This window comes from Amblyomma maculatum, chromosome 9 (genome assembly GCF_055883805.1).
Source record: "Amblyomma maculatum isolate TAMU_Amacu chromosome 9, ASM5588380v1, whole genome shotgun sequence".
NCBI lineage: Eukaryota > Metazoa > Arthropoda > Arachnida > Ixodida > Ixodidae > Amblyomma > Amblyomma maculatum.
In genome coordinates, this window is record NC_139352.1 from 39644098 (window position 1) to 39672002 (window position 27905).

A 27905-nucleotide genomic window follows, 5' to 3' on the forward strand; every position below is an offset into this window, starting at 1 on the left:
GCGACATAGCCGATTGAAATGAAATAGTTGACTGCAGTTGGGAAATTTCAGATTGATTGCAATTAGAAACTTGGCATTTGTAAATTAAGGCACAATTGGACTAACCGTAATGAACCCAGCTGCATCGGTTCAAGAGACATTCACAATGTGTACCCCTCTAATAAGGTTTGTAAAGTGTCCAATCTGAACATTAATGTGGTGCAAAAAAAAAAAGAAATGGTTCGTGAAGCCATCGCTTTACTTTAATGTGCCAACCTTCTTACGAAAGAATTCAGATTATGTCAGCTATACATTTTTGTAGAAATCACGCCAATCGAATGATCATGCATCACATTCAAAAAACATTAGTTTATATAATCAGACACTTCTAACGTAAGTGAGTACACGTATCCATAGAACACACTTTTGCCATACTTTTGGCTTTTTGCTTTCCCTCGTATACCTGACACACAGGAGTCATAGAGCTTGTCAGTTCAATGTACTAGTTGTTTAATTTGCTTTCGACTGCAGCAAAAGCAATGTATACAATTTAAAAGGTTAAGCTGCCAATAAACCTTATTGTAAAGGCTATATTAGTTTTCCTATGTGTGTCAAATATGCATATGTTAACATGGATATGGTTTGGTTTGTGGGGTTTAACGTCCCAAAGCAACTCAGGCTATGAGAGACGGCGTAGTGGAGGACTCCGGAAATTTCGACCACCTGGGGTTCTTTAACGTACACTGACATCGCATAGCAAGCACATGGGCGCCTTGCTTTTCGCCTTCATCGAAAAGCTGCCGCCGAGGCCTGGATTCGATCCCACGCCCTTGGGAACAGTATTCGAGCGCCGTAACCACTGCGCCACCCCGGCAGGGGTTAACGTGGATATGTTGCTGCAGTTAGACCAATCGGGACAATTGGCAAGACCAGTTGGCCAAGACTTGAGTGTCTATTAGGAATATGACCTATCAGCTAGACCACTGCTGTGTCTCTTTGGAATTGTTTGGAAACCCAGCTGGTCCCGATTTAGACTCAACTGCTTTCAACCCTGACTCAGAAAACAGGGATTTTCCAATCTGTCACCGCAGGGTCCATTTCATGCTGACAAGTCCTAATTGGACTAATATAGTTTCCTCTCTGACTCAGTCATAAGCAGCTGGAAGCAAGGACTTTCCAATTGGTTCTATTTAATACCTATTGGCAGAGCCAATTAGAGTTAATTGTTTCATTTTTACTGGGAGTTTCTTATTACTATAGACAAAAACTCTCACCATCATCTATGCGAGTTTTTTAAAGAGCACTTCAGCCATAGGCATTAATTCCAAGCATCATGGCCCGGCCATGCTGCTGATGTTGCTACCAGCTGCAGAACTATAAATTTTGGCCCAAAATAATAATAAATGGTTTACAGAAAAGGAAAGGCACAGTATCCACCACACTTTTTCTATGGACACCTGAACGGCACTGTAATGAAAGGGAGGAAGGCGAGAGTGAAGGTGGGAAGAGAAAAAGAGGTGCTGGTAGTGGAGTGGTAATGGAGCATTGTGAAGGGAGGAAGGTGGGAGTGAAAGCGGAAAAAGAGAAATGAGTGCAGTAGTGGAGGGCTAGGGAGTAATTTCGACCTCTGACTCGGAACAAATCACTCGTGGACTTGCCCTCCATCCACCTTTCCCTCTTAATCACAGATTAGAACCAGAGAATTTTCCTGCAATGTATCTTGACACGGATATCTTAGGCAGCAGCTCATAAAAAGAGCATAGATGACAAATTACAGTTCTCTGTATATTTGGGATGATGTGCTGTTCTACATTACAAAATATGTACAGCCGTGTGGTTTGCGCAATGTTTTTTCTCTCTCTTTCTCGTTCACTCTAGGTTTCGGTTTTAACCGCAGAATGACAGCTGGGACGTAACAGAAATGAGTTGTTGTTATTGCATTTTATATCGCATAAACTTTTACGCAAGCCTGTCTATGAACTGGGATCACAACAAATGAATAAGCAGAGATTATATATAGCCTCAGAGATTTTATGACGCGTTACCTTGATTGATTAAAACTTTAATTTCCTGGCACGCAGGCCTGAGGAACGGGGGCTGGAACCTCTGCGACTAAGGACTAGCGAATATACATTGGTTATTCGCGGCCTCAGCCGCCAGGCCGACGGCTTTTTGCTGGTCAGCGGGGACGTCGCTAACGTCGCTTCGCAGCAGGGTTACCCAGGCTTCTCTACTTTTAATGTCCCTAGCGCCGGGAATGCCCCTCGCTTCGCAGGCCTTACATTTATCATTTTTAGCTCTCATCTATCTGGGTGTGAAACAACCAGACAGGGTTTGGGAAATTTCCGGCTTGTAATCGCCGCCAGGCTAAGGCCTCTTTATTATTTAAGCTAGGATCCGGTGGCGGCATCAGACGTCTTAATTTTCGATTATTTCTTAACTCGTCTGTGACGTCATTTCTGCGAAGGTCTGCGTGATTGAAACCGAAACTGCTCGAGAAAATAATTCTTATTGTTAAGCTGGTGTATATATGGATTTCGTATCGTAACTGTCGTTACTCTTTCAAAGGAAACGACACGCATTTAAAATTTTGGTACGTCTATACTCCTTAACAATATTTCCGCCTCAACCGCAGGACATGGTAGCCGCAGGATCGTTTTCGGTTAAACGTTCGAAGGCATCGGTGGAACTGCGCGCGGAGCTTGCACATTTGCAGTAACTTTTGCTTCGGAGCAATTTTGGCAGTAGAACTTTCCTGCTTGATTCAGCCGCGCGTGGTAAAACCTAATATACGCATCTTCGCCGAAATCGAAAACAAGCACTACCCGCCAAAGAGCAGTGGTGTCGCTATAGTGCCAGTATATTCTAGGCACTATGGGCCTGGTGCGCTGCAGCTTTGGCCGAACATGTGGCGCCGTCTGGGAGGCGCCGCTGTAAAACGCGGCTGTCTGGATCCGCAACCGTGGGTAGCACCGACGCTGTGTTCCGATTTCTTTTTGGGTCCCCGTAAGAATAAAAAAATAAACACCGACTGAAACAAGGGCCTGTACTTACTTAGTCATTTCGAATCTCATATCGCACCCATTGCTTTACGTTAAGGCTGCGCATTTCCCACGTTTGTTTTTTTTGTACAGTACTTCACGCTAGGTTTTTTCAAGCATGCACGAGCGATCGCTAGCACGCGAAAATCACAAAATAAACGGTTTTTTTTTTTTTTACTTCTGGAGCCAACTTGAGCTCTAAAAGTTGTGACAACTACTAAAAGTTGTTGTAACCAGAGCTGACAGGCCTTCGGACACGGCTAAAGTCCCTTGATAATACGGCCTGTATTGTAGAGAGCGCGGAGCCTTGCTGCCCAACGGGAATTTTTCCAGTTTCCAGCTGTTCCAGTTTCCAGCTGTTCTCGGCGCTCGCTTTTGGGAAGCCTAGCCTGACGTAGAAGACGTAGAAGCACGACATGGAGAGCGAAGCACATTGCAGGAGTGCGCGCTTTCTGACTTGTCACACGTTCATGGTTCCCCGCAAAGAGAAAATGTCCTTTTAAACTAACAGCTCTATCTGCTCTTGTGTTTATGGGTGTCATAATAGTTATACAAAAAAACAACAACATCGGGAAGCAATCGAAAATCGTTTTTTTTTTTGCGATTTCCTTGGAAATCATACGAGAGCAATGTGTCGCATCGTTAACAGTGGCACCCGGCCTTGCAGACGCAACTGGCATCCGTGATATTGTGTGGGTTCGCCAACAACTACATACAAAAAAAAAAATGAATTACATATGTGGTGAAGAGATGCCGAAAGGGCCGAATAAATCTTACCTCCAAGCTGACGTCGTAGAAGGCGGTCTTCATTTCGGCAGCGCATTTTCTGAAGAAATCCGAGGGCCCTTCTGCACTGTGAGGTTCCCCGCGCACTCCATGCACGTGCTGGCTTCGTACAGTTTCTTACCGAGCACTAAGCAGTTATTCTTAAATTAAGTCTCAACATTCCCGATCGCCCGAAATCCCCCGAACAGCACGCGCTGTGGAGCTTGCTCAGCCATGGCTGTTTTTCCGCGCACTGAACCGTCACCACTCGTTTCGACGCATCGAGTAGAAAATAAAAACTACGGCAGAAATGCCGAGCGCCGAAAAAGCACGTACACGCAAGGCCCGACGCCTTAGGGTACATCACCATATACAGCCTGCTCGTCCCGTCTTGGGGAAGACGTGTTTTTTTTTTTTTTTTCTTTTTAGAAGCCTTTCTATTGCCCAACGGAGCCCAGCTCTCGGCTGTCGCTTCTGGGGGGTCTAGCATGCCGTTTCCACATACACTGCTGCCACCGAAGCGAAAAGCATTGCACACTGGCTTAGTTTTTGTTTTATTTATGTCTTTACTTTCAAAGTACCATATTGTTCGGGTTCCGAATTCCTACTTCAAAGAAGAAAAAAAAACCGTAGAGCCGCCAGCAGAAGCGCTCGCGCGCCGACGATGCGCTGCGCCTAAAGCGCCGGCGGCCTTCTACCAGATGGGTCTGGCATGAATGGGTAGCGGCTTTCTTCGCTTTGCTTTTGGTTTATTTTTCAACACACACACATGGTACATGTGTCTGTTATGTACGCGCGTGGCAGGAGGCAGGAAATGACCGACAAACGTTTTCTTCTAACAAGGTTTCTGCCGAGAAGAGACTTCGCGTTCACTCCGCCGCCTCTCTCCGATGAGCAGACATACCACATATGGGTGCGCCGGCGGGAGGTGGCGCTACTTGTTCCGGAGCAGTGGCGCCTCCATACCAGCGCACTAGGCCCATAGTGTCGCCAAGGTCGGTGTCCGTGCAACTGCTAGTTCACCTCTAAGTGACACACGAAGTTTTCCTGACGAAAACGTTTGGGCTTATGACAATGTGCGCATTAATCATGGCATTAATGAACTCTATGGAAAGTTCCTTGTGCAGTTTCACAAGAAACGCAGTAAACGATAGAGGTACAGTTGAGCCCGTGGTTGAGGCCAACGTTGGTTGAGGCTGAGGCAGGTGGGAATTTTTTTTTTAGTCTTCGCAATAAAGATACCCATTCTGCTTTGAAACTTTGTAACGGCGTATCAGTACGCTTACGCAAAAAGAAACAGCGTTTTCGGAATCGGGCTACTGAACAAACGTGTTTATTGTGCGAGCGTTCCGTGCAAAGCGGTAGTAAAGTGAACTAGAGTATATTCTATTTTAGTGCACTTTAGCGGTAGATATACTGCGCACGAGATGACGCGACAATCGCGTCGTGAACAGATCCACAGCCGAGCCAGCTCCACCAGCTCGGCAACCAGCCGAATCGAGGCAATCAAGGCCCGCCGAATGGCGTCGGGTTGTAGCCTGGTCGAGCAAGGCGATGGTCGAGCGTAGTGCTTACGTACGACTTTTATGCCCGCGTTTGAAGCCGACAGTGTTCATCGCTTCACGATTTGTCAGGCAAAACTGAGGAATAATGCTGCTGTTGCATACCCGTTTGTGGTCTGGGTGGTCGTGCGCGTAGGTGTCTCACGGATCGCTTGCAATGCGTCGGTAAGTTGCTTCGCGTCTCTTTTCGAGGTAAGTTCGTTTTCCGACTTGTGTGTCCGATATAAGTATCAGTTCGTGGGAAATTGCGGCTTTCGGATCGTGCCACTTGCGGAGCGACGCATGGAATGGCTCTGAACGATGCATGGAGTGGAGAGACGTTTCTCCATTCTCGAAGAAAACGTGCAGCGAAGCGTCCACCTACGCGCACGCTTTTTGAAAAAGTTCGACAATAGTTCTAGATTGCTGCTCGTTCGCGTAGAGTCGCTGTGGGCATGCTTGTGTGGCCTGTGGCAAAGCAACTCGAACGCAGTGCTGGTACTCCCCTGACGGGGCTGGGACAGGTAGGTCACCGCCGCTTGCTGCGGGGGCTAGCCTGCCACAGAATTTTTATCTGTTGTAGGCCGTCATTGCACTCGCCACCGTTTCGGTGGTGGACGACAGCTGTTGTTGCGGCGCGCCTCTTTCTCTCCCGCTTCCTTTTCTTTATTTTGTCTTCTGTCTGCACGAGGCAGCGGAGGTGGCTCAGCTACAGAGCCAGTATCAGGCCCGTGCATTTTCTTTTCCTTCTTCCTACAGCCACAACGACAACAACAACAGTTGAACGGCTGCCTTGAGTGGTCTTTCGTGGCACAGAAAACCACCTCTCTCGGGTGTGCTGTGGTTGCCGCTGGGAACGGTGAGGTGCACCGAGCCGTGACAGGTGGCTCAGTGCATCGACCGATCACACTGCCGCCCCACGTTGCGATGTTTACGTCGGCTGATGGGAACATACGGCGTCGTTTTCCGGAGCTAAATGAAAAACAACAAATAAGAAGTACAAGGCACCCTGAGCTACTTTTACTGATTGCGGAGATTTGCACTGTAACTTGAGTCACAAGTGTCGTATACGTGTGTGTGTCGCGCATCCCATAGCGAAGGTTGTCTTCTTCCGTGCTCGTCGTCAGTGGATTCTTCCGTGCTGCGTGTCTTGCCGAAGGTCGCGGTGATGGTGAAAACATTTAGTGAGGAAGAAAAGTTGCCGAAGGTGTGTGGGGCCCTTAGTCCAGTGCTGAGCGCTGCTGCATTGACTCGATGGTTCCAATGGTTCAATTTCCTGTTAGCTGTTCGTCCCTGGGGAAGGGATTGAATAGGTGAAATATTTTGATTGTTGGTGTTGAAAATGTTAATTCACCAAATTAAGTATGAGCGTCGTGGTTTCAGTCCGTGTTTCAGGATTCCATTGATCAAAGCTGTTTTCATCAGTCCTGTGCAAGATCATCGTGCAAGCTTCGACCAAACGGCGGCTTCGAGAAGTAGAGCGGGAAAAATGAATGAGCATGCATATTGGTCACCCTGCTGTAGCGGGTGTAGTCTGCTTGGCGGTTCCGCTACTGTGGTCAGGCTCTAATTCCGCTTGTGCAATTAGCTTTTTGTAAGTAAAGACTGCAGCTGGTTCCTTGGGCTCGCTAGGCTGTTTTTCAATATGGGCTCCTGTCAATATCACCCGCATGATATGCCACAGGTAAAAACAATCCTCTTTCACAAAATATGGAATCAAGAAAGAGGAGATAAATGGGAGCAGGGCATGTAACAGAAAGGCAAAAGAACTGATGGACCGTTAGGGTAATGGAGTGCATTCCAAGAGAGGCAAGTGTAACAGGAGACAGCGACAAGTCATTTTGACTCACTTATGCATCTGATTTTGTTTATACGTGCCACGACAAAGAAATTAACCTGTTCATCCAAAGGTAGCGGGATGTGTTTTTGATGTTTTTGGTACTTATGGACATTGTCTGTGTTCTATGGATTTCCGGGTTCTCAAGTTTTTAAAGCTCTTGTGCTGCTTATGACATTGAGGATACATTTTGAGTAAATTTTAAGTTGTGATTTAAGTGCTGCATCTTGTGCCTCTTGGTTTCATCTAGTTTATTCTTGCCGTTTCTAGTGTCTTGGTAGTAGTTGTAAGCAGGGAAAAGAGTGTAGTATTTCTTGTGGTTCTCTTTTTATCTTGAGAAATAGTATTTATCAGTGCAGCCAGCGTAAACATGTCAGTTTGAGCGCTCTTGCACCTGCTTAACCCTCTTGCAGATTATTTCTTGTTTTAGGGAAAAAAGAATTCTGCCCTTGAAAGATAATTTGTTTCTCAGCACAAACTACAAAAGGTCAAATTTCTTTGCAGGGTTGTGGAAAATTTCATACAAAAACTATTATGTTGATTGAGATATCAAAATTTAAATTCTATGACTTTTCAAGTAAATACCCTAAAACCGTAGGAATAATTTGTATTTTGAAGGTGCACATTATGCTTGTCAGCACGTGCCTCCGAGACCATGAAGATCTCGGGCAACAAAGGCCAGTGCCACGGCCTGGGATAGGATGCTCGGGTCCTCACTGGCCTTTAGTTTATTCCACGTGTCAAGGGAGGGATCAGGCATGAGTTCCTTGGGAGGTAGATGGGCCCAACAGTAGCAAATTATATGGTTTAATTATGCTATATCACCGTAATCTAGAAAAACAGTGCCTGGCCAGCAGTGTCCTAGGACAGTGAGAAAGTTTTTGAATTTGGAAACATGTCGTTTATGTATATTCTAGCACGTAAACAGTGCATGAAAAAAAAAAAAAACTGTAAAAGAATGCAAAGCAGACATACAGGGCTGCTTGCTGGGGTCGTGGGTATGACCAGATATGGTAGCTGCGTATACTTGCTTTCTGCTGTGTCATTGCTTTAAGTAATGATTTTGAAGCGAAAGCTTCACTACGCCTTGTAAAGCCAAGGTCACCGTGCCAGGCGCTGACCACAATTGTGCATGTGCCCTGTCTTCTTGTCGTCTTCTGAATCTTATTATTCCCTTCTTTTGTCTTCTTCCTCTTGGCGTCTTCTGAATCTTCACTGCTTGTAAATGAAGCTTTACCACGTGTAACCATTAGTAATGAAACTTTTGCTTACGCACCATGTTTAATCAAGCTAAACCATCAGCAATTTTTTATGTAGGTAAAGTATTTTGCATGTCAACTGTTTGCTTTCAAGTTTACTGTGAAGTAATGCTTGCCCTGGTTCAGTATTTGCATAAAGAAAAAAAAAAGTATATGTTTGCAGCGGTACTCTCATTTTCAGCAAACTCAAGTACAGAGTTCATGCTTTGTGGCCTTTTCGAAGTGCCTGTAGGTAAAAGTAAATAAACCATTTTATAAGCGTCTTTGATGGTGAAAACAGTGGTCACTTTCGCGTTATTTGAAGTTGCAAGTAAGTTCAGGACTGACACAAAACTCATTTAAAATGGATCCGAAATGCCGATTTTATCTTTTTTCAAGCACAGTCTTCACATATGTGACACGTTGAAGGTTATTTGTGTATGCATCACTCTGCATGTGTGTCATTAGTGTGGTGGCAGTACAATTGTATATATAAGCATTGTTGTCTTACCGCAGGCTTATGGCTGAGCAATTGGTGTCCACATGGACGTCCTCACAATGCCACTGCAACCACCTGTTCGCTCACATTTTCAAATAGTACAGCATTCGTATTTAACTGGCAATATTTTTGTAATAATTCGTACATACCTGTTACGTAGTACCCCCAAATTATGGTGATCTGAAATTTACATAGTGGACAGGAACAGTCTGAACTTGGGGGAATGAAGAGGTGGGGAAATCTTGCCAGTGCATATTTCATCTCATTTCATTGCTATGTCCATTCTTTTTCATTACAGCATGCCAGTTGACCTGTAACGGTGATTTTGTGTCCTCCCTGGCACTGAGGACGAAATGAAGTTGGACTATATTAGTAGGGCCCACCAGAGACCGAAATTTCAAAACCAATGGGTTAAGAGTGGGAGTGATATATGTTTGGAAAGAGGGAAGAGTTGTGTACAGAAAAGTGCATTTATGCTTACATTCTCTTTTTAGCACAAATAAGACAGTGAAGAGGAACAGCTGTTATTAGCTCCATCGTTCATATTCTTTCTCCTGTCCATAAATGTGAGCTGAACATGAGCATAAATGTGAGCTGCAAGCTGTCTTAATAGTTTACACTTTAGACAATTTTATGGTGTGAAGTGCAGCTTCTCTCGATTCTGTGCTAAGTGTCTTTGTCATTCATTGACTTTATAAATGGGGGCAGCTCCAATGATTCTCTTTACTCAATCTGGGTTATTTATGTTGTCGATTTGTTCCTACAAGCATTTATTTTAGCAGTAACATTGACTGTTGTGTTTATTTCATTAAATAGGATCTCTTATCTTTTTTTGCTTATTGTTCTGTCACCTAATATTTTGACCAGTGTTCTGATGGCATGAGTGTTGCGCAAGCATCAGTAGTCTAAAAATTTTATAGAAAGTTCGTTGATTAATGAAGTTATAAGATTACCATTATTTTGAACTTGGGCACAGGTTTTTTGTGAGTCTATGTGTGTATGTGTGCTAATGCTTCTATTTAATATGTGAAATGCAGCAAGGATATTCACTTTGATATTTTTGAATTAACAAATAAGCTCAGATATGAAAACGAGCACAAAGTTTCTGGGAACTGGTAATGAGGGCAAATTCTGTTCCTCATGCTGCTTTCAGTGAGAGGTAGATTATTTTTACCTACAAATAAATGCATTTGTGATCAGTAATCGTGCCATGAAGATGGTACTTTACTTGAAATGGGCAAGTGCTGCTTTTGTAATGGCGCCGTCTGACAGCTGAGTTTTGGCAGCTCTTTCTCCAGGATGTAGAAAGTTCTTTCCAAATGACTATGTTCTTCAAAAGATCTGTTAGAACTTGTAGGTGGTTGTGACAGTGTTCATTCATCATAAGCAGCTGCCGCTAGCATATTCAATGTAGCCGTCTCCTTTGCCCCATGTTTTTGACATTTCTTGTGTTTGTGGGGCTTGCTCGAGATAACGCCTTTTACTCTGTTTTGTTTCAGGGGTGCTGGATGTACAGCGTGTGTCACATTCTTTGTTTATACCGAGGTGCTTTATTCTTTATTTGCCAAGGATGGTTGTCCATCCATTGCAATGGAACTGCGGTGCACGGTGCTGCGGTGACATGCATAACTACCCCTCTTGCCTTTTCCCTTCTAACCCCTTCACTCCCTTTTTTTCCTTCCTAGCCATTTAATTCATCCACCGCTTATTATCTGTCATCTCTGACATTTCATTTTATTAATTGTTTTCAATTGTTTTGCTGCCACATTACCACATTGTGAACCATTGCTCTCTTCGCACAATCATTATTTGACAGGGTGTATTGCGATAGCATTTTTATGTTCCAGCTTTCTTGTTTGCACACTTATATGATGGATCATCTTGCAGTGTGTCCAATGTTAGCTGGTGCAGAAGAAAGGCTGGCATTTATTTATTGCACGTAATAGTCAAATGCATTGCATCCCATTTTTGTTTCATGCGGTTTAGATTTCCTGCAAAGCATGAAGCAGGTTTTCACCCATTTGTTGCTCTAGGCAAGAAAGGAACTAGAATCTTGCTTATTCATATAATTCATATACTGTACTCTCTCTTTAAGACAAACTTGAAGGGACCAGAAAGGTCAGAAGTACTACTGGGGACAAAAGTTTCCAGGACACAAGAAAAGCAAATTTGGCGTATAAGCACCGCATTCTTTGGCGATCTCTTGATTTTACTCGCTGATGTCACAACATGAGAGTCCGACTTTCAGACTATTAAGTCTGGTCTCATGACTTTTGTCCGCAGCAGTACATCGTAACAGAGCTGCGCCTTAATGCATCTAGATATGTGTTACATGAAAACGATGGATAAAGTAGCCTTGCAGAAAGATGATATTTTCTAACAGCATTTAATGCAGACTGAAAGCACAAAAACAGCTCATGTCAATCCTACCTGAAATGGCATTTGTTTAACTTTGTTCACTGTCTCATCTTTCCCACTGTCCCTCACAGTGGCTACGGTATTTCAGTGTTTGTTTTTTTGCTGTTCGCCCTACTCCAGTCCAAGCACTTTGAATGTGCCTAGCGGCATAGCTAGGCATGTCTCTCGTATCTCGCTGCATGCGCAGGGTTGTCCACTGCTAGCTGTAAAACGTTCACTGCTTTCAAAGTAACATTGGGTCCACGCAGGTGCATATCAAAGCTAAGTGATACAAAGTGGTTTCACCACGCTAACACATAGAATGACAATACAGACAACACCACGGAGCGCTCTGTGGTGTTGTCTGTATTGTCGTTCTATGTGTTAGTGCGGTGAAACCACTATGAATAACCAACTAGGCCCAATTCCCGTCATTTTAGAAGTGGTACAAGCAGAGAGAGACCCGGAGTCACGCGTCGCGTGGCCTGCCACTTAGCTTTATTGCTTGGCCAGGTTGGACACAGCGTTTTGACAGCAGTCACCGTGTTACAGCTAGAAGTGGATGACCCTGTTCAGCACACCGTTGCCCACTGCACGAGCAAGGCACACTGGTGCCAAGGCGCTGATATCTGGCCATCTCTGTGCCGCAGTAACACAGTTGCGACGCCATGCCAGTTGAAAATATGGCCTCGAGTTTTTAAGCCTGAATTCAACGAGCGGGTGCATGTTGTGCGTACACGCCTTGCAGGTTCTCTGCATAAGCGTGCGGAAGCATTCTTATAGGGGTGTGTTTTTATGCACCAAATTATGTTGCCTTGTTTTTTTTTCTTGCTGCACAGACGCACTCTGAGTGCGATTATGCAAGGTTGCCATGATTCATGGTTGCTACAATGTTCATCTTAGCTGGAGGACACACAACAGTTTGTCTTAAGTGGATTTCTTTTTAAACTGAGTACTATCGGAAACCACCCAATAATCTCTTGTTGTTCATCTTACCTGAGGCCTTGTTTTAACAATGTCCACTGTGTGTTGACCTCCTTTGATTGTTTTTCTGAACCCAAGAATGTGCACTTACTGTTATATAGAACTGGTTGGCTTGTCCCCCTTTGCTTTGTGCTCTTAAAGGTAGACGGAGTAGGGACACCAAATTTTTGTAGGTTCTTGCTTTCTTTTTAATTATGCACAAGGTTTTAATAAATGTGGATCACCATGTCGAGTTAGCTCAGATACTGGGATTTATTTTAGAAATAATTTCTTTCTTTCATGTACTTGAGTTTCAACCACCATACTGTGGCTATGACAGACAGAGAATGATGAGACAGCACTGACAAATGGGATGGGAGAAAAGAGGCAGACACAAGTGCTGTGTCCCATCTGTCAACACTGTTTTGTCGTTGCGTCCATCATGAGCCAACCAGTCCAACCCAGTCCTGTTCTCAGTGTCTTTGATGTCGCAGACGAGTTGAGATTGTACAGAGGTATGCAATAGCTATTTATTCATTCATTAATTGTCCCGACAGTTCTCAGGCCACTCTATGATGCGATTTGGAGTGCACAGAAATGCAGTCTATGTAATGGTTGACCAGCTTGTAGAATATGTAACCCAGCTTGGTGCTCTGCTCTCTCTCTTTTGCAGATACAGTGGCTACAGGGAGCAGCCAGCCACTGGTGGAGTGCCGTTTCTGCGACTACACGTCGGTTTACTATTCATCGGTGATGTGTCACGAGAGGATCCACGCGGAAGCCCGCCCCTACCAGTGTCCCAGCTGTCCCAAGCGCTTCGAGCGAAAGGCGCACCTTAAGAACCACCAACGCTTACACTCAGACGAGCGCCTCCACAGATGTGGACAGTGCCAGCGGTCGTTCTCCTCTGCCGCACGACTGGCCGGCCACATGTTGGGACACCGGACGTGGCGATAACCACAAAACTTGTAGTCCACAACATTTGATTCGGTGGTTTTTGAAGCTTGAAGTGGGCCTTCTTTGGATACTAGCAGGCAGTCGGCAACAACAGATCATGGTTCATGGGATAGCACATTACTCTTCCAACTTACCACAGCAGAACACAACATTTTAACTTTTCACTCTATTGAACAAATCAGAAGCACTAACTATACTGCATTTCATCTCGTCTCCGTTCAGTTTGATTGGTATCGTAAAGAATTTAACGCTTCGAAAGCGCGTGTATGACTAGCCAGGCGCAATTCTCATTCTTCTTGCGTTTATAGTTTCATCTTAGTAAGTAATTTCATGGTGCCTGCAATCAGCATTATTTATGTATTTGTTTGCTTAAAGGCAGACTGAACAAATATCCAAGAATATTGAGAAAGCACCACAGTTGCATTCTTAAGACACGATTACACTAGTACAGACACATAATTCGTGTTAGTCTTCATCGGATGGCTGTATTTTTTTACGTTTCCTGAGCGGCCACCGGGTCAGAGGCAGCGCACTCCTGACTGTTAGCCGACGGGTGTGACGTCACAACTTCCCTCAGCAACGTCATGGCCCCGCAATCCCGCCGCCGCCGCCGTCCCCGCACCTGAAGTTGGTTGACCGTCTACACGCAGTGTTGGTTCCCCCGCGAGGGGGGCGCATACGAAGGGCGCGTACTGCGGACAATAGTTTGCGCGCAGGGAGGGAACGATGAATTGTGCGCAGGAACACGAGCAGCAGAAAAAAGAAAAAAAGCACGTCCGTCCTTGCGCTTTGTGACTGCCACGGGGGAAAGGAAAAATGAACAGGTGTAACCGGCCGCAATGGGGGTGTTGTGACATGATATCCGGTTTTGTCAGAGCTTTCATAGAAGCCTGGTAGGTGCAGCGATTTGAGAAATATTCATTAAAATACTTACTTTCCGCTCATTTCTGTTTAAAGTGGATTGTTTTGGTCACTTCCAATGCGATAGCTACCATCTGCGCTGGAAATCTCGGCGGCAATTTTTTTTGTTCAGTATACCTTTAACAAATTAATCGATGCTTGCATAGCCTTTTGCAGGTGTTAAAGCAAAAGGGTTACACAGGGATTTAAGAAGTTTGTTGAACAGATTTCAGACACTCACCGTATCGGTAGATTCAACTTGAACAGTATATGTTGGCAGATGGTTGCAGTCGGCAACCTTTAATGCAGTCTGTAACCTGTAATGTAACCTTTAACACATTGCACTTAAATTCTAGGTGAGAAGTCCTATCTTTGCGGTACTTTATGAGAGGGGTTCGGTGTAATTTTTACATTGAGTGTTAGTTTCCAAACAGTATGTTTTGTGGAAGAACTTTAAGCTTATGCTTTTTCCTAAAGCAGTTCTTACTACTGGAGGCTTTGTAAACTTGTACTGGGTGTTGGGCTGCAGTAAAAAGGGCCTTGAAAAGATTTTGATGGTCATATTCTTATGCAATAAATCCGTAGAGATGTTAGTTTTTAATATTATAGACACAAACTTAGAAACTCGGCGTGTACTCTGTAATTTACAAATAATTGCTCTTCGCAACCGATTAGGGTGATAACTTGCTACGCATTCTTAGCTGGGGTAGATGTAAAGTGGGCAATCTGGGCGACCCTTCTCACTGGGCATGCCTAAGTGATGTGGACAAGATGGGGCATGGGGAGACAGAGGAGCAACCTGTCTTAATTTTTTTTTTCTGTGTGTGTGTATATGAGCTTGTCTTGAATTGAAGAGGGAGAGGAGGAGCATCCTCTTTGTAACAAATATCTTCAGGGCTGGTGAAATTACTTTTGCGGGGCAGGGATAAGCGGTATAATGCCGATAGTTTGCTCATTTTTCTAGCCGTAGTGAACATATTTTCGTGGTCCCTTTAATGTATTGGGTTTTGTACTCTTGTTCGAACTGGATCTCAAGATGCCATTCTCCACCATTTCGCCAGGGAAACAATTTCTTGCACGACGGGAGCTGGGTCCAGTGTTTGCTCATGCAAACTAGCTGGTGTGAGGGAATTCAGCAGCTACTGATACTTGAGTACCCACTTACAGTTTTTTTCTTTAGCATTCAAATGGTTCCCAAAGGAAATGAAATATCTGCTTGAAAACACTGCTGCCTGTGATTGAATCTTTCAAAACTGCACAAAGGGACTCCAGTTTGTACAAATCAGGTATCTTGCGTTGCTCTGCTTCCCTACTGCTAACCCTCTAATGTCATCTCTCTGCCACTTGTTGGTACTCTTCGTGAATTGCACAGGCTTATCACGTAGTTGTCTGCAGCAACTTGTCCAAGTTGCTCGGCTGAATATCTGAGAACCAAATTGAATCAAATTGACTCCTGATGTGCAGTAGTCAGATTTAGATTTGGACGTGCAGTAGTCAGAACAGTGTTGAGCGGGAGAGAGCGGGCACAAATTCATTTTTACTTTGTGGTTCAGTTTCCTGCTGTTGCCACTGCCGCCAAAGAAGTACCACTTCTGTGGTGTCAAATTACTGCACATTGTCTGCATGTATGACAGTGCACATAATAGTGCCATAGACGGGTTCATATATTGTAGGAATGTGGTGCACTGAGCCACCAATGGACAGGAGGCGCATGGTGTGAACATGCAGAGTGCTCCAGAGACTTGCTGCTCAACAGGCTGGAGGTTTGGGCCATCCGGCTCCTGCTTTGCAAACTTTGTGATGTGAGACAAGTCTGGCAACTTGCACAATCTGCTTCCCTTGTGTCGCGATTGCTCCTTGCCACATCTGTGCATTAAAGTTTGCCTCTCTGTATCGGTATTTTTTAAGGCACTTGGCAAAGTAGTTGTAATTGTAGGTACATTCCTAGCTCATTTATTATTGTAAGGATGTGTTATTGCTGTGGCATGTAAGAGGGGCTGCTTTTCTTCTTCCCTGGTTCTTTCTTTTTTCTTCCCTGAATTTTCTTCCTTGGTTCACATACAGACAGTGCCAGCTGTGCAGTGGTTATTTGTTATAAATATGCCACTCAATACCACAATTATTGCATGTTTGCTAGCCATTACCTTTAAACCATGTCCGAGACTGATTTCTTGGTCTTTTTGCAGTGAGTGGTAATGCTTTAGTCATGTCACTGCGTCTTGCATAACAAACTTTTGCACCGTGTGTGTTATTGCAGCACTTCAACATGTTGCTCTGCACAAAGTGATCGATTTGACCTGTCTCGTACCCGGTGTTTTCCATGCTATGCATCTTGAGAGTGTATGTCCCCTTGTATAGAGAGGGTGCTCATTCTTGAAGCGAGACATGCCTTTCAGGTGTTTCTCTCACACTTCCGTGGCACTCTGTTGGTTCCTTTGCGTCTCAAGGCAATAGGGCCAGTAACTCGTGGAACAAAGGTTGCACTAAACTGGAAAGTTCTGCATATAGTGATTGTTTTTCTTCAGACTCAGTGTGACACACATTTCAGTGTTTATGTTAAATCCCTTCCACACTGGAGAAACGGCAGGTGCAGGGCTGGATTAACGGTGTTGAGGACCCGGTTCAAAACTTAAGTAACAGTGACCCTGAAACTCCCAACCACACTATCCCGCCCCCTGTTTTGATGCTTGAGACGACATGTTCTAGAATTTCCTACGGAGAACACACGCCATATTTGCTCGAATAATCTGCAAGCTCTTTATTAACATCACCTGAGAATATACCCTTCCGCAGAGCACACGGAAAGACTGGCATCTAGACTGAGCTATTTTAGGAAATAACAGGACACACAACATCCTCTCTCAAAAATCAGAACGTGCATTTGTTAAAAATAAGTTTCTCAAGTGGTTATTTTCTTGGCTAATTCGATAGCGTAAGACAATTGGCTGCATGTGAGCACAGAGGAAATAAAGAATGCGTCTTGTTTATAATAAAAATTCTTACCGTAATTACACTACCAATAATCTAATAGTGAATTCATCAAGCAAAACAAATTGATTTTGAATTTAGAAGCGCCAAAACTACATGCACATGTACAAGAGAAGAAAAACTGGATAAAGTGTGCGTGTGTGTGCGTGTGGTTTGGCGCCTTTAAGTATAAACTAATGAACTACCAACTAGCCCAGCAAGAAGTTCTCTTAAGACGAATTGAAGCTCGCCTGAGGCATTGTTGTTTGTACAGAAACTGCCATATTATATTATATATGCTGATGTAAAGTAAAACAAATGATGGTTATTACTCCAAATGCTGTCATAATGCAGTCGGAATAAATAGCACTGAAAATGGTTGACATAGGACCCGTTCACAGAAAAGCGATATTATCTGAAGTTAAGCACGTGCTTGACGTGATGAAGCAAGTCAGCTCAAGCGTCTACGAATTGCAAAAGCCAACTTGGTCGTTTTGCAGCTTGGCTTAGTGCTTTAAGCCGACTTCCCCAATTCAATTTAAAGTGTGTTTCAAGTTATATTTCTGCATTCGGGAGTTACGCTTCGCATTCAAGTGCATTGTGGAACAGCGTTAATGGCTCCTATCTGCCGGCTCCCTGTGTAAAAAAGAGGCAACACCCACACTTGAAATTACTCTCGCACTGTGAGAGCATCAGCATTTTATTATTACTCAGTCTTGAAAGGCTTCATCTTCGGACATGCTATCAAAATAAGAAAATAAGTTCACCAATTTCTCGCGGCAGCGCTAAGGCATCCTCTTCGCTCTCATAATCACTGCGCTGTATGTCTCTGCGCTCGGGCACTCTGACGATGCGCCAAAGCATACACAGGAAGTGGAAAGCACTTAAACAGTAGCCGCCAAACAATGTTGTAAATCGGAACTGGAAAAGTAAGTCAATTTGCAGTGTGGAAAGGCCGAGGAGCGCGGATGCTGCCATCTTTTGGCATTTTATGTTACTAATGCTAGGTGCGTGTGAGACCATCATAGCTATTTTAATTGAAGAAGTTGCTGCCCTCACCATTTCACGATAAAGTTAACCTATGAACGCTGCGTAAAACGAAAAAACAAAAGAAACACATAAGATGCACTGTTGTTTAGGACGCATTTTGTGAGAAAACCGCTTCTTATACACTGGAAAATACGGTGTTTGTGTTTCTATAAGTGTTTCTGAGCATTTTGCTGGGAGAGTTTCTTTAACCCATTCACTCCCCTTTTTTTCTCTTCCTAGCCATTTGATCCAGCCACTGTTTATTATGTCTGTCATCTCTGCCATTCCAAAGATCAGTGCATTTTTTTTTGTTTTGCTGCCGTGTCTTCATTCAGTGAACTAAAGCCCACTTCATGCAATCATTGTCTGAATATGTATTGCTGGAGTGTTTTTATGTCGCAGCTTACTTGTCTACACACTGGATGGATCATCTTGCAGTATGTTTGATGTTAGCTAGCGCATAAGAAACGCTGGCATTCATTTATTGCATGCAGTTGTGAAATACATTGCATCCCATTTTTGTTTCATGCAATTTTAATTTCAACAAAGTATGAAGCAGGCTATGGATCAAATGTTGCTCGAGGCAAGAAAGAAACTGGAATCTTGCTTATTCATATATGGTACATTCTTTCTAACATGAACTTTAGAGATTTGTACATCATATCAGAAGTACGTTGTAACAGAGGTGCCCCTTAAAAGGATATGCAAGCATTTTTGATGCATCCAGATATGTGTTACATGAAAATGATGAATAAAGTCGCCTTCCATAAAGATATTTTCAAACTACATTTAATGCAGTGTGCACGAAGTAAGCTTAAGACTGGGAGCACCAAACCAGCTCATGTCAATCGTACCTGAAATGGCACTTATCTAGCTTTGTTTTGTTCACTGTCTGGATCTTTCCCACTGTATGCCTCAGTGACTACGATAGTTCAGTGTTCTTTATTATTGCCATCCACCCTACTCAAAATCCTTCAAATGTGCATACGCAGAAGCATGTTGCATTTTTTTCTCCTTGCTGTGCGGACGCCTCGTGGATGCCATTGCTTGCAGTTGCCGTGGTTTGCGGTTGCTCTGAAAGTTCATCTCAACTGAAGGACGCACGAATCTTCGTTTTAAGTGGAGTTCTTTTTTTTTTACACTGAGTGTTATGGGAAACCAGTCAATGACCTCCGATTGTTCATCTTATTTGAGAACCGTCTTAATATGCTCTGTATGTTTAACTTTGAATACTCATCTTAACCATGTCCACTGTATGTCGATCTTCTTTCATGGTTTTTCTAAACCTAAGAATGCACCTTCACTTTTAAATAGAACTGGTTGGCATGCTCCCCTTTGCTTCGTCCTCTTGGATGTAGACATCTGCTTATGTTGAAAGAAGTAGGGACGCAAAGTTTTTGCAGGTTCGTTACTATATTTTTAATGATGCACAGTACATTCATAAACGTGGATCACCACATCGAATTAGCCCCAAGTCTGGTAATTATTTTAGCAATTTCTTTCATGTAATTCCAGTTTCAGCAGCCATACTATGCCTGTGATGAACAGAACAAAACGGCGCTGACAGATGGGACGAGAGAGACGTGACAGACAAGTGCTGTGACCCCTTTGTCAGCATCCTTTTATCGTTGCATCCATCATTAGCCAACCAGCTCGACCCAGCCCTCTTCTTGGTGTCTTTGATGTCGAAGATGAGACGAGATAAGATTAAGCTTGTAGATAGATGCAATAGCTTTTTGTTCATTCATTAATTGTCCCGACAGCTCTCGGGGCACACTATGGTACGGTTTGGAGTGCACAGCAATGTAATCAATGTCAAGGTTTGTCCAGCACGTAGCGTATGTAACCCAGCTTGCTCCTCTGCTCTGTCCCTCTTTTGCAGATGCGTTGGCTACAGGGAGCAGCCGGCCATTGCTACAGTGCCGTTTCTGCGACTTCACGGCACATTACTACTCGTCAGTGATGCGTCACGAGCGCATCCACACCGGTGACCGCCCCTACCAATGCCGCAGCTGCTCCAAGCGCTTTGTGCAGAAGGCACACCTCAAGACCCACGAACGAACAAGACACTCGAACGAACGCCCTCACTGATGTGGACAGTGCCAGCGGACGTGCTCTGCCACGCGACTGACCAGCCACATGTTGGGACATCGGACGTGGCGATAGTCGCGCAACTTGTAGGGCACAGACTGCAGTTCGGTGGTTTTTGAAGCCCAAAGTGGGTCCTCTTTGGATACTAGCTGGCAGATGGTAACAGCGGCCAAAGATTCACTGGGTAGCACATCACTCTTCCGACTTACCGCTGCAATAAATGAACGCAACATTTTAACTTTTCACTTCGTTGAACGAAGCAGAGGTATGCGGTACAGGAATGAGTGATAGAATGTCAATTGTTCATGCGTTTTTCTAGCCCCGGTGAATTTGATTTTGTGCTCTCTTGCTCAAACTGGATCTAGGAATGCCAGTTTGCATTATTTTGCCAGGGAAACAATTTCTAATGTGACGAGAGCTGGGTCTCTTGCAAACTAGCTGGTGTAATTTTTAAGCTGCTGCTAGCCGAGTAACCACTTGCAGTGTGGTTATTCCCAAAATAAATGGAATATCTGCGAGAAAACACTAGTGCCTGCAATTGAACCTTTCAAAACTGCACAAAGAGACTCCAGTTAGTACAAAGCGGGTATCGCATGACGTCCTGCATCCTTACTGCAGGCCCCACAATGTTATACCAGACTCTCTGCCACTGCTCGGTACCCTTCTCCTCGGATCACACAACTTTATCTTGCTGTCCTCTGCAGAAACTTGTCCGGGCGACTCGGATGAAATTTTGAAATGCTGCATTGAATCAAATTGATTCCTGCCATGGAGTGTTCCGCTTTATTATTGGAAAAAGTGTAGACCAGCGATGAGCAGGAGAGAGCAGGTTACAAATTCATTGTTACTCTGTGGTTCAGTTGCCTGCTGTTGCCACTGCCGTCAAAGAAGTACCACTTTGGTTGTTTCAGCTTACCGCAGTTTCTTCACTTTGTCCATATGCGTGACAGTGCACATAACAGTGCCGTAGATTGGTTCATATGTTGTAGCGGTGTGGTGCTCTGAGCGGCCATTGAACAGGAGATGCTTGGTGTGAACGTGTAGAATTCTTTGGAGTCTTTAGGCCGCCCGGTGCTTGCTTTACAAACTTTGTGATGTGAAAGAAGTCTGCTAATTTGCACCTCCTGCCTGCTTTGTGTAATGATTGTTCATATTCACTACATCTGTTCTGAGCTTTAAAGTTTGCCTTTGTATCTACATGTTTAGGGCAGTGTGCAAAATAGCTGTGGGCATTTTACAATAATTGCAAGTGTATTCTTATTAGTGTGAGGACACGTTATTGCTGTGACATGTGAGAGGGGCTGCTTTTAGCTTTATTGCTGCAGGAATTTTTTTCCCTGGTTCACTTACAGACAGTGCCAGGCTAATGTTTTAGCCGTGTCGCTGCATCTTACATAAAAAGCTTGTGCACAGTTTGTGTTACCGCACCAATTTCAACATGTTGTTCTGCACAGACGGAGTGTTTTGACCTGTTTCGTGTCGAGTGTTTTCCGTGGTATGCATCATGAGAGTGTATGTCCCCTTGTATGGGGTGGGTGCTTATTCTTGAAGTGAGACATGCCTTTCAGGTGTTTCCCTCACACTTTCGTGGCACTTTGTTGGCGCCGCCTTTGCATCCCAGGACAATCGTGCCAGGAATTCGTGGAGCAAAGGTTGCGCTGGACTGGAAAGTTCTGCAAACAATTACCGTTCTTGCTTCAGCCTCGGTCTCACACATTTCAGTGTTTATGTTACATCCTCTCTACTCTGGAGAGACGGCAGGTGTTACTTATTTACAATGATGTTAGTTCTACTGCTACCGATGCTGTTTGAATGGGACATAAATTATATTTTCATAAAAAAATGTAATTTGTGTAGATTCTGATGTGCGGCACTGCAAACTAGTTTGTTAAAGGGGTCATGGCGCAGTTGTGGAGTGTATGGCAGTTGCAGTAAACATTGCTGGTGCATGTTTGTACTTATGAGGCTCGAACTGTTGTGCGTGTTTTGAAGGGGCGAACTGCAATTGCGAATTCAAAGCTCCTCCCACTAACAGTGGCTGGTGTTTGCGCTAAAACATTTCACAGGGCATTAAGAATCACCGCTATCTCCTGTGTTTTTGGTGCCGGCCATGTTACACCGTGAATGCTGCCCATTTTGCCCAGAAATGTGACATTTGTGTGGGCGGCGGGGGTTACAAGCCATTATGACTCCCAACACAAAGGCTGTCTGTCCACTGTTGATTTCCTGGATATATGTAGTGAATGAAGCATTAGTAAAATGTACATCATTAATGTCTTGTTTGGCATTTTCTGGTTTCCTGGTGTAATACGCTTGGAAATATGTGTACTGCCAAAGTTGGAATTCACTGGCATGTGACTTGTGTGCTTTGCCATATAGTCTCTCTTGTTTCTATCTGGGCTCCTTGTGAAGCAACCTCTAGATCACCCACTTGAGTCTCGTAGAGGTATATAGTGATGCTGTACTGAGTGCCACTACGCAAAATAAAGAATGAGAACTACATTTATAGTTTGTGTCGTGGGGCCCTCTAAGATCTGCGTTACTTCATGCGAAGTTTAGTCTCTTGGGAACACGCAACAGAGCAAACCATGATGGACCGAGGAAAGGCAAGACCACTCTGTATTGTGTGTCGTTTTGCGTTTTGCCTTTTCTCCATCTATCACGTCTTTCAGTGTTTCGACAGTGTTAAAGCTTAAGTGTTAATCTACCTCAAGTTTCGCTGCGAATTCAACCTTTTGTTATTAAAATATGCCCGACTGTAATCTGCGACTTCAGTGGCTTTTTATGCTTGTAACAAGTGGGGTTTATTACTCAAATATGTCAGATTTGCATTGGATTATATTGTTAATGTTTTACTGTTTGTGGAACTGCAGGTGAGGAACATGGCATTATTTGCTGTAGTTATGGTTAACTGGTTTCATGGTGTGTTTTGTTTTTACCATTTATATCATTGTTTTGCATCTTCTGCAATTGTCTTTTACAAATTCCACGCTTGTGTGCTCTATAAGTGGTCATAGCGGGCAACAGACACCTGAAACAATGGCTGTCACAGCCAATTGTTTTGATATTTTATTAGTGGGTAATCAGTATATAACATAGCGAGATATACATTTTTGACATCCAGAGATTAAAATTTTCATTTGAAATTAATTCACTGCACTATGTCATAGCTCAGTCACTATTTCAGGATGTTACACCCCACAAGACATTACTATTATAATGAGCAGAGTTGCTGGAGTCTCTTGAGAGGTGGGCACACTTTATATTCTCCATTTAGATTTCTCTAGTACTGCATTTAAAGGGACCTGTTGTAAGTCTGTCCAAGGAAGCTCGAATCAAAATTGCCGATACTAAAATCTCGGCTTCTCTTTTTCATGTTTCAAGCATAGCTGGTCCAGGGGTTGTCCTGTGTAAAATGGGCCTACTTCAAAGCCGCAAGTACTAAATCAATCGTTCCAGTTAAAGAATTGGAAATTTTTCACCAGGTCTCCATGTGGAATTTGACTTTTATGTACAGTCAAAAATATCCTTTGCTAAGGGGAATGCCTTGCCCCTGCACGCTATGCAATTTGTAGCAATTTTTTTGGTTTCTTTCTTCTCAGAGCTGCTACGGCACCCTGGTAGCCCATGCGGAAGTATCTCAATGGAAGCAAAATACATAAGGCATTCATCTGTTGTGATATGTCTCTAGATGTAGTGCAAGAACTATGCGTTTCCTTCCCTCTTTTTTTGTACAGCTTTACAACATCTTTATTATGGGGCTGATGTTCCTGATGGACCTTTTGTACTCGCCTTGTCACTACTCTGTGCCCTCTCGAGCTCATCTTAATCAATCTTCCTCCCCATCGCCTTGCTGCCTCTTCCCAGGTTGTCCTTTTCTCCCCAAATTCAGGTTCCTTCACCTGCTTTCGAAGGCGTCTGTTATCCCCCCTTTTTATGTAATCAAATTATTGCAGCCTTCTTTCCTCTAAATGGTTTGTCCAATGTCTGTCACTTTGACCGTCCCTCTTGTGTGGTCTTTCTGGACTGTTGACTGCATCGTGATAAATGACCAAATGCGTGCTGTTGCAGGTGGCGCTATGGTAGCCGAGCGGCGTCCCTTCTACGCACGTGGCGAGACGTTCCACTGCGAGTGCTGCGAGTATACGACACGCCATAAGTGGAACATGGTGGTGCACGTGCGTACGCACACAGGCGAGCGCCCCTTCCGCTGCTCCCTCTGCCCAAAGTCCTTCTCGCGCAAGAACGTTCTCGAGGAGCACGTGCACACGCACACGGGTGCAAGGCCCTTCCGCTGCTCCCTCTGTCCCGTGGCCTTTGCGCACAAGAACTCGCTGGTGACGCACCTCAAGCGCCATGTGGGTGAGCGGCCCTTCGCCTGCCCCGAGTGTGGGCGCGCGTTCGCTGGCCGCTTCGCGCTCAACAGACACCTCATGGCGCACGCGCGGCCCCCGCCGCCGGAATGAGGGTGGTGCGACAGCTGCGTCTCTCTGGTGCTGTTCAAAAGCCGTTCGGAGGTGGAGGTGCCGACTGCAGCTACAGGGGCGGCCGCTCTGAACTGTTGAGACTGGTCTTCATGACGAGTCTTATTCGCAACGTTCTCGTGGTGCGGCATGCAGGCGCTTGAGAACGCATCTTGGTTTTGGCCTTCTCCATTTTCCTTGAATCCCAGTTTCTTTTATCGTGTTTAAAAATATTTGTGGTCTACTGTCTGACTACATGCTAGTACAATGCGCAGTAATACTCAGAAATTTGACAGTAGCGGTTTCTACACATGGCTGAACGTGGTAAAGCAGCATCTCTAAATGAAATGTCACTTTCAGTAGAACTTTAGAGGTCAAAGTGTTTGCTAGCTAGCATAACTCGAATCTAATTTAAGCCAATGTAAAGGTTTTACCATTGGCCGCTGAAGTCTGTAATGCATTTTCACCAACGAAGGCTTCATTCCTGCTCTGTTTTATCATGACATATTATTTCTTGTATGTTTATGTGCACAATGGTTGTTTTACTTCTGTTCGCATGTTCACAGGCAAATTGAAGCAATGAATTTGCATGACCGGAGTGATAGGCCATTTTACGCATTTTTCAAACCTTGAACTTCGTTTGACCATGCTAATATGTGCACCATTTGTTACAGTGGCACGTGTTCACATCTGCCTATTTATGTTCCTTGTAGCCACAAAGTGGGCATGGTTTTCTTCAGTTATATGCATTTAATTCTGAGGCAGGTTGCCCGTAGCATTTCAATAGTGATGTTGTAAGCTCGTGACTTCCATAGTGGCTACTCTAAGTGCTAGCTTTGACAGTGCATCATGTTGGCTTAAATTCGTGCTGAAGTCATCACGTTGTGCTACAAGCCCTGTGGATGCTAATTTAATTTAAGATCTAGCTGTGTGAAAATGCATCAGAAGCAGATTCCAGACAGAACGAGCGTGTGCAACTTTTACGATCCACCTGTGATAGCAGTACACATTTATGCCCGCACTTTTTTCTTTCACCAGGTAATGTAGTCACAAGACTTCCGCCCGGTGTCAGAATTGGCGTATTTCCTATAATTTATGCTATTGATGAGCTGATGTGAATATGTCAACACCGGTGATTTGTGTTTTACACATCTCTAAATTTGTTTTGCTGTTTATACAATCGAAGATAGTGTTTGCACAATTTTTCATGTATGATATTCTCACCAGTATATACTCAGAAGACCTATTTTTGCTTTTGCTTTATTTAATGTATTTATTGCCTTATGTTATTATCATGCTCTTATATTGATGCTGTGCAGAGTTATTCTGACATATTATTTTAATCTCTTTATTACTGACAATATGGTCGCCTAAACCCGGTGTTTCATCAACAGAATGGCTAGTAATTTGCATTTTTTTACATGGCCACTCTTTGCAATCACGACTCTCCTCGGCTGCCCTCCGAGGGTTGAAAAATGAACCACCAGCTTGTACTGTGCGTGTGCTTTTTGTGTTGGAGACGGATGCAAGCCTTGGGAGTTAGTTGCAAGCGCACACGTGCCACTTTGCATGCATAATTAGCACTGCACGCATTTACGACCAGCCATTTCTTGCACGCTTTTACGAGGATGAGACCTACTCCTCATTGGTGCTGAGTAGCAGCATATGCGTGGGAAGGCCTGGCACCCTTTCAAGTTTGAACTCCGGTTTAATTTTAACATTCTTGTTACATCCTTTTGAGTTTGAACTATCGTAATCTTCGGTGGGCGTAGGTGTGAGGCCTTTTCCATTTGTAGAGCTTCATAGTGTCTGAACGTATGTGAAGAATTAGAGGATGGCCTTTGTATGTTGATCGAGACAATTGCTCCCCTCACTGTCATGAGACACTTTAAGGCAGTCTGCTGTCTGAATGTGACGTGTCAAAAAACAATGGCATATTTTATAGGTCTTGCTATACAGTGGCAGGTGTGAGAAACTTCGGGCACTGTTAAATGTTCTTCTTTCAACCAGCCACCACTTGAAAAGCTTTAACGAATTTTTTTATTACCCTTTAAAACAGATAGAACAGAAAGGCTGCCATCAGTTCTACCAGCTAAACACAGTTTCACATGCGTGACATCGGCAGGCTTCTTGAAAATTTTATAAAATGTCCTTCACGCTTTAAACTGTAGGTTTAAAATGCCTATGCGTGTGCGTTAATGACACTCTTATTATTGCCTACGTGGCAGGCAGTTGTCACATCTCGCAATGTTGGGGGTTCAAAGTAGTGAATATCATGCAAGAAGCCATACTCCATATCGTTTAAAATTCTCCTGCCACATTTATTACCCCCGCAAATGAGTAGAGACCGACACTGTTCCTCCCAGAAAGGGGGCGCTCACGGATGCTCAGAAGACTATGGTTAAAAGTAGGCTTGGCACCGCAATAATACATGGAAATTAAGTTTTCAAAGCCAGAAGAAAGTGTGAAAGTATGAAAAGTCATTTTGAATATAAGATGCTGTGTTCTTAAAACGTTAAACATATGGGGATACGAGTCGGGAGCACAACCTACAAAAACACACAAGAAAAATTTACCAAAATATTTTTCTCGTTTCTTGGAGCATCATTAGAGGCAGTTTGCAGTTAAAAGGGGCAACATCATAGGTATGTTGCGAGGTCAGAAAACTGCTTCGAAAACTCCATGTATTCTTTTTGGCCCAGCTGACCGACAGTAGCACCACTGCATCTTGCTTACGTCACTGATCGGTGTTGGTCTGCACATTTATTTGTGCAAAGACTTGTTTTGCCGCAAGAAGAATGTGACTTGTGCATGTCGACATGCTTGGGTATGATGCCTTTGTTGTGTACAGTGAGTTTTATTAGTGCATGCATTTATCTTGGAAGAACCTGAATCACTTGATTCTAGCTGCTTGTTCTTTTTTCTTTCAGCGACGGTGTAAGTAGTTGTATGGCATTCTGATAACTGCATCGTGCCTGGGCTGCTCGGATACCGTTCCACTCTGCACCGAAGCACACAGCTAGTGACAGTTGGGTATTGCAAATGCCATTTTCACCAAATGGCCAACTATCAATTTACTACCTCTGCCGATGTATTGCATGACAGTAAATATCGGAGTGTGCATGTTAGGGCTTCCTTGACGTCGTTTCAGGGAATTCAAATGCAACAAGGTGTCCATCATCCATGTTTACTGCGTCGTATGTCTGCTGCTCTTACCGAAATAAAACAGCTTTTGTAA

The 27905-nt window shown here is 44.0% G+C and overlaps 1 protein-coding gene across 4 annotated transcripts; it reads left to right on the plus strand.

Moving 5' to 3' along the window:
* Nucleotides 1-5271: 5271 nt before the first annotated feature.
* On the plus strand, nt 5272-27905 carry LOC146178890 (uncharacterized). Of its 4 annotated transcripts, none has more exons than XM_084578627.1 (3): nt 5272-5512; nt 10400-10445; nt 12934-27905. In XM_084578627.1, exon 3 carries the CDS (start codon nt 24176-24178, stop codon nt 24668-24670), a length of 495 nt encoding a protein of 164 aa, XP_084434753.1. In that variant the 5' UTR covers nt 5272-5512; nt 10400-10445; nt 12934-24175; the 3' UTR covers nt 24671-27905. The 4 variants fall into 4 exon arrangements, with proteins under 4 accessions (XP_084434753.1, XP_084434755.1, XP_084434752.1 ...); XM_084578629.1 differs by having other exon boundaries at nt 12934-24404; XM_084578626.1 differs by lacking the exon at nt 10400-10445.